The sequence below is a fragment of the Oratosquilla oratoria genome, chromosome 5 (genome assembly GCF_046742065.1).
Source record: "Oratosquilla oratoria isolate Oo_2021 chromosome 5, ASM4674206v1, whole genome shotgun sequence".
Classification (NCBI taxonomy): Eukaryota; Metazoa; Arthropoda; class Malacostraca; order Stomatopoda; family Squillidae; genus Oratosquilla; species Oratosquilla oratoria.
In genome coordinates, this window is record NC_134781.1 from 59,559,457 (window position 1) to 59,566,956 (window position 7,500).

Here is a 7,500-nt window from a genome sequence, read left to right on the forward strand (position 1 = left end):
TATACTTCCTACTTTCTCTGCCGATTCCCTAATGATATTCACTAAATTCAAATTCATATCTTCGACGGTGTCCTCGTTAGTTCTGAGAGCTTCGAATATATTTCTAACTTCAAACTGAAATTTCTTGTTGTTATCCTTAACCTTGGCAAGGCTGCTTTTCTCTCTTAAAACTAGTTTATTTCTCTCGGCTCTAAAATTGAATTTAGCTGTGCAACCTACATTCGTCACTACCTATGCTGACTTTATTTATGACCATAACATTGCTAACGCTCTTGCTCTCATCTCCTAATATGAAGTCTACTTCGTTCTTTGTTGTTCCGTTTGGACTTCTCTAGGTCCATTTACGACCTACACGCTTTTGGAAGAAAGTGTTTATCATCCTCATGTTGTAGTTCTCTGCAAAATTGACTAACATCTCGCCTCTCTTATTTCTTTCACCAACTCCAAACTTCCCAATGCACGACTCATCTCCCATGTTCTTCCCCACATTAGCATTAAAGTTGCTTATTACCAATGTGTACTTTTTTCTTGATCACCTGACTTGAATCATCATAGAAGGACTCAATTTCATTATCTGAACTCTAAGTTGGTGCATAAACTTGAACTATTTTTAGAGTGTACCTTTTACACAGCCTTATCACAATAAACTACTGAACTTCACTACGTTACCAGTAACCTCTCGGTTTATCAAGAATCCTACTTCACTAAATCTTTCTTTGTCCTTACCTCTATAGTAGCACAGATGGTGACTATCTTGTAATTGTATATTTTTTTCTTTCGCTCTTCGGACTTCGCTCAGTCCTACGATGTCTCATTTGATATTGTCTAGTTCTTTCATGAAACTCTCCAGCCTGTGGTCTTCTGAGAGAGTCCTTACGCTGTAATTATAGATCTTAATTTTCTTCATGCTGTTTAATGTCCGAGACTCGGATCTGCTTGGACAGTGCTTACTTACATTCGGTGGCACACTGCCCGTAAGCACACGAGGCAATGCGGTTGGGCCTTTAGGAGACGATGATTCAACAGGAACGCCCGTTTTTTTTTTTTTTTTTTTTTTTTTTTTTTTTTTTTTTTGTGTGTGTGTACTATTCATAGTTGTTGTGAAGGGGTTTTGGCAGTAATATCACCTCCTTGCCAACTGGTTTCTGGTGAGATATTTCTCTGGTGTTACCTTATTCATTATATTCGGAGAAGCCCTATATATCTATAGGGTGCCCAATGGTACACGCCGCCATTATGACGGTACCCCATATCTATGAGGAATTTCCCTGTTCGCCATCAGGGACGTGCCAGTTAGCAGTGGGTCCTGCGACTGTGTGTGTGATCTGATCTTTGATCTTTCTTACAAAAACTGTTCGATATGGGTGATCCTGCAGAGATTTCCTCTCTATCGAGTATATATATATATACTCGTACACACACACACACACACGCACACACACACACACACACACACACACACACACACACACACACACACACACACACACACACACACACACACACACACACACACACACACACACACACACACACACACACACACACACACACATACACACACACACAGGAAGATACCAAAAGGCCTTTTCCACCTTATAAGGGGATAAGGGTTCAGCCAAACCATTCCTCCATCCTTCATCCTTGCCATCCCTATCTGAAACCATTTATTGTCTCATGCCTTACTTCCTTGAGGATCCAAGATAATAAAATCTGTAAAGTATTTCATCAGCTCCAAGAAATCGATTAACAGAAATATTATAATGACAATATCATTTAGCTGTCTGGTGGAAGTTAGAATAATGTATGTTTCTTTAGGCAGTGGGTGAGTATGACAGCAGGGTAGGACTTGTAATAAAGGCTTAAGAGGGGAATACGCAAAAGCTGGTGTACCTACAGTGTGGTTAACGAATGGAAAAGACCTTAGTATTCATGAAGTGAAGGCTGAAACTATCTGTTGTTTTAAGAATAAGAATAGGGATGATAGGTGGTATTGAACATTAAACTGGCAAGAGTGGGCCTTATGGTCTTCTGCAGTCTCCTTCATTCTTATGTTTTTATTAATATCTCTCAGTCTCTGATTGTTGACGGATTCTTCTCATTGAATAAAATCGTCGGGAGTTAGTCAGTATTAAGCATTTGAAGGACTTTATCGATGAGGGAGGGAAATGAAAGTAAGTTTGTTTGTTGTGGACTGTGATAATCTTTAAACTCTTTGTTCTGGATTTTGCCAAGTCATGGAACGCAGCTGAGGTGATGGGGTGGGGTGGAGGGGGAGGGTTGGGGTGGGTGTAGGTTTTTGGGGCTCTGGAATCGGTATCAATTAAGATTTTACAATGGAGTCACATTCCCTTCCCCCTCCCCCTCCCCTCTCCCTTCGTTACCTCCCCCCCCTCTATTCCCCTTCCTCCTTTGGTGTGACTGAATTCATTGGCTCTTTCTCGGGAGTAGAATATAAGTACGCACAATGCCCTAGTGCAAAGGGGAGCCTGACATTTGTATGAATGAAATCGTCTGGCGACACCAGAATGGAAAAGAAAAGTACCACCTGGCACAAAAGGGGGCAAACCTTAACGAGGCGTCACCTTTGCCCTCTGAGCTTGGATAGCCTGAGTTACCTAATTACTAAAAAGTATCGCTTGAACAATATCAAGATGGAATACTCAGAAGACTTCCCTCTTGTTTGGGGTGCAATTCACCTTGTGCCATTTTGTCTAAACCAGACGAGTAAAGATACTTTTTGGGCGTTCATAATGGTTGCACGGACTCGGAGAGGGGTCGTGTGTTTGCGAGCTATTCATGGTGTCGTGTTTGTTTCTCTCGAAGTCGTCTTGGTTCTTCCTTCCACAGAAGGGTTTTGTGGATATGAGATAATTTTTTTTCGCTCTCCGAAGCGAGACAAGACATCCTTTCTTGCAGTATAGAGAAAGATGGATCTCTCTCTTTCTTTCTCTCTCTCTCTCTCTCTCTCTCTCTCTCTCTCTCTCTCTCTCTCTCTCTCTCTCTCTCTCTCTCTCTCTCTCTCTCTCTCTCTCTCTCTCTCTCTTTCTCTCTTTCTTTCTCTCTCTCTCTCTCTCTCTCTCTCTCTCTCTCTCTCTCTCTCTCTCTCTCTCTCTCTCTCTCTCTATCTATCTATATATCTATCTATCTATCTATCTATCTGTCTCGCTCGCTCGATCGCTTAGTATTCAGACCCACATAATTTTGTGTAACCTTTTAAATACTATTTAATAATATATTAAATATTTTTCCATTTTCTTTATCTTATTCAATTAAATGAATGAATGTTATGGATACTTAATTGATTTTGTTCTTACTAATACCAACTTATGCAGAGGCAGCACAATATAGTACGGTTCGAAGATTTAAGATTGCTTTAGAGTTTAAATAAACACCCAAGCAATATGCTGTAATTCCTACCAATAGTTTGATTTATTTGTTTATTCATTTCTTGATTTTAACTACCCCTTCTTAGAATTCGACTTGGTTATGGACCAAAAGGTCTCCTGTCTGTATGCTCTTCCATTGTAATCCTTCGTCATAGGAACTTCCATAGTTGAGGCCCTTCCTTACCGGGTAGCACTTTTTCCGTCTTCAGCCTATTTCATACATGAACCCCTTTTGTAAAAAAGAAAGAAAAAATCCATAACATTCTCTGTACCCGTTGGCATTTTAACTTTTGTTCTGGCTGTCGCCAGTTGACTTTATTCAATTACAGGTGACTCTTCATTAGAGAAAGGATTGAAGCTATCTAGATTGTCAGGTTAACCCAGGTATCTAGGCAACGCCTATGAGCTGAATAAAAACGCTTGGCGACACGTGTAAGAGTATTATATGTCAGGGCTGTTCCAGGTAGTTTCTCGAAGGCTCTTTGACTGCCACCAGCAAAGAGTCTTCCTCTCCCTCTGCGTCTCGAGGGAATTTCCCCCTTTCTCTCTTTCTCTTCCCCTTGCTTTATCATGTAACTTCCTTCATCTACAATCATTGTCCAGGCAATCCTTCCCTCTTCCACTTCCTTTGTTTCTTCTTTCTTTTGCCTTTATTTGGTTTATTTTTCAGTGTCGTGTCTTGCTTTTCAAACCAAAGCTTTTCAAGGAACAGATTGCACTCGGAAACCTTTCTAAGAAGGATAGATATAAAGATAGATAAATCAGTAAATGGGTGATGTTATTGCCGATTCATAATGCTAATGTTAGTGATAACAACAGTAACAACAACAGCAAAATAGCATTGATGTTAATAATCATAGTGATAATAATAGTAGTAACAATATTGATAATATTGATAATAATGATACTATTACTACTACTACTACTACTACTACTACTACTACTACTACTACTACTACTACTACTACTACTACTACTACTACTACTACTACTACTACTACTACTACTACTACTACTTGATACTGATAATAATAATAATAATAATAATAATAATAATAATAATAATAATAATAATAATAATAATGATAATGATAATGATAATGATAATGATAATGATAATAATAATAATGATAAAAAAAAGTAATAACAATAATAATAATGATAAAAATAATAATAATAATGATAATAATAATAATAAAATAATAATAATAATAATAATAATAATAATAAAAATAGTAATAATAATAATAATAATAATAATGATAATAATAATAATTAATAATAATAAAAAAAATTAATAATAATAATAATAATAATAATAATGATAATAATAATAATAATGAAAATGATAATAATGATAATAATGATAATAATAATAATAATAATAATAATAATAATAATAATAATAATAATAATAATAATAACAATAATAATAATAATGATAATAATAATAATAACAATAACACCAACAACAATAATAATAATAATCACAATAATAACAGTGATAGTAATATATGAGTGTATCGTGCCAAAATCGTTGATGAAACTGCAATATTTCCCCAACAACGGTCCAACAAACAATTAAATTTCAATATATGATTTTCAAATGTTATGTCTTCTGGTCGTGCCGAGTTTGTGAACTAGACAGATGGAGTAAGTAGATATCCCAAAACGGATCATGGGAACGAAATAAACTTTATTTTGGATTTCATATGAGACTCCGTCCTCGTGCTAAGGTCATTGAACTAATAGACAAGAAAGCTTGACGCATTTAGAACGAATGAATCAGATTTTCATGTTTAATTGAACTCGACTTACCTTCTCAGTGTTGAAGATATCTGACCTTTCCATAAGAAGAAAATAAAAAAATAATAATAATATTTTATTTTAAGTCGAACATGACTAACCGTTTTGGTGCCGAGGTTGTTGACACGGCAGATGAGGTCTGCGGATCTCCCGACGACGGCAGTGACATTTGTAGTCACCGTCTGGTCGAACTCAGGGTCGAAGAGAGCATCCAGGTACTCCGACCAGGACTCTTCACTGCCGTCCTCCTTTTCTCTCCGTCCTCCTTTTCCTTCACCACCTCCACCTCCCTTCCCTCCTCCTCCTCGTCGTTCCGCCCCTGCCTTGGTTCTTGGTTCCGACTGTCCTCCTCCTCCTTCCTCTCCTCCGTCTCCTTCTCTCTTCGCCTTGTCTGGCCCGCTCTCTCTCTTCCTCTCCCAAGTTCTGGACGTTTTGTTCATCTTCTTGTTGTCCTTCTCCGCTGCTGACAAAGACGAAGAAGGAGGGAGGGAGTCCTTCAATGGCCACCTTGGTTGTCGCGACCCCCTCCTTCTCTCCCCGTTCTTCCTCCTCTCCTTCTCTCGTTCCTTCCTTTTCCTCTGCTCTCCTGAAGACGACGAACTCGCAGACCTCAGTCGGTCGCTTGCGTTATTGTTCCTCTTTTCCTCCTCCTTTTCCTTTCGCCTCAAGACTTCTCCGGTTCCTTCAGCGTTCCCACCCTTCTTCTCCAGGTGCTTCCTCAGCCTCCTCCTCATCGGAGCACTCCCGTTGAGGCTAACTTTTCTTTGAGGTTGACTTAGTCCTCCTCCTACTCCTACTCCTCCTCCTCCTCCTCCTCCTCCTCCTCCTCCTCCTCCTCCTCCTCCTCCTCCTAGTCGGCTTCCAGCCACTCCGAGAACTGTCAAGCTATCACCACATCTCTGGAGGAATCTGTCAGAACTTTCAGACCTGATTTCTCCCACTCCTCTTAATAACACTCTTCTTCTGTCTGCTTCACTCTCTACTCCTCCAACTCCTCCTACCCATCTCATCCCTTCTTCCTCTCCTACTCCTCCACCTGCTCCTCCTCTCCGTCTCCTTCTTGTAGACTCTTCTATCCCTCCTCCTCCTCCTCCTTTATAATTTCTGACAGCGACTTCGTCATTCTTCCATATCTCACCATCTCTTTCTCTTCCTACTCCTCTTCCTCCCCCTTTTCTTCCTCCTCTTTCTTCTCCATCTCCTCCTTCTCCTCCTGCTCCTTCTGCTGCTCCTCCTCGTACTCTTCTCCCGTTTCCTCTTCTCCGTCCCCTCCTCCCTCCTCCGCCCCGAAATATCGTTGTCCCCACAGAGTCGTTCCATCGTGCTCTTCCCTCTACGGAGTCCATAAGCTCTGGGAGGTCGCGGCTAAGTGCCGCCAGCCGTCCCGCAGTGCCAAATGAAGTGCCAGACGGAGCTGAGGTTTGTTTCTTTTCCTCGACCTCCTCACTTCCTTTCCCTCCTTCTCTCCCTCCTCCTTTTCCTTCTCCTCTTTCTTCAACTCCTTCTGGCTTCTGATCCGATGCTGAGGAAGTGAGAGGGTGGCTCCTAGTGAGGAAAGAGGATCCTCCTCCCGGGGAAGACGCTCCTGCGGCAGAGGACGCTCCTCCTGGGTACTGCTCTGACATGGAGGAAGGGCTGAGGGAAAACGGAGGTGAGACGAGTGTCGGGAACACGGCGGAGGCGCTAACAGAGGAAATATGAGAGACTAAGTGCCCTGAAGTCTTGTCGTTGTTGGAAGCTGCGCTTGGGAATCTTGCCGCGGATGGGATGAATCTCGCCAAAGAGGAGGAAGAGGAGGAAGAGGAGGAGGAGGAGGAGACGGAGACGGTGGTGGCGAGCGTGGTGGAAGGAACTAAGGCGTACTTCAGAAGAGATGTGGCTTCTCCCGACGCCGCCAATCCTGAAAGATAAATGCAGGAACCGTTAAGCGGGTTAGCGCTGGTGATGGGATGCTGCGTCATTTATAGACCAAATGGGCTCGTCTGGGAATTGGTAAATTTTATCATTATTGGTGTTAATCACTGTGTAATAGCTACAGCACATGTGCTATAAGCTGCAACGGTTGGGTAACCTGGAAGACCACGAACAAGTACTAAATAGAGCGAATAAAGGAAGAAAAAGAATCGAACAAGACTAGAAAACAATTGTAAAAGAGTAAAAATAAAAGAGGGTGGATGAAAAACAAACTGTAAATACAAAATAAATCATCACCAACACATGAAGAACTACATCATAAAACATTATTGTAGAAGAAATTGAATTATTTCTTGGGGTCAAAATTGTAAAGGGGATGTCATATGAGAGA

General features: G+C 40.9%; 1 protein-coding gene across 1 annotated transcript in view; it reads right to left on the bottom strand.

Moving 5' to 3' along the window:
• The window catches only part of LOC143025512 (uncharacterized), a 295,966-nt gene that overhangs the window by 90,169 nt on the left and 198,297 nt on the right, over positions 1–7,500 (bottom strand). The window contains exon 2 of the mRNA XM_076185292.1: positions 5,297–7,095. Within this exon, the coding sequence (XP_076041407.1) occupies positions 5,297–7,095 (1,799 nt within the window). The remainder of the gene's footprint in view (positions 1–5,296; positions 7,096–7,500) is intronic.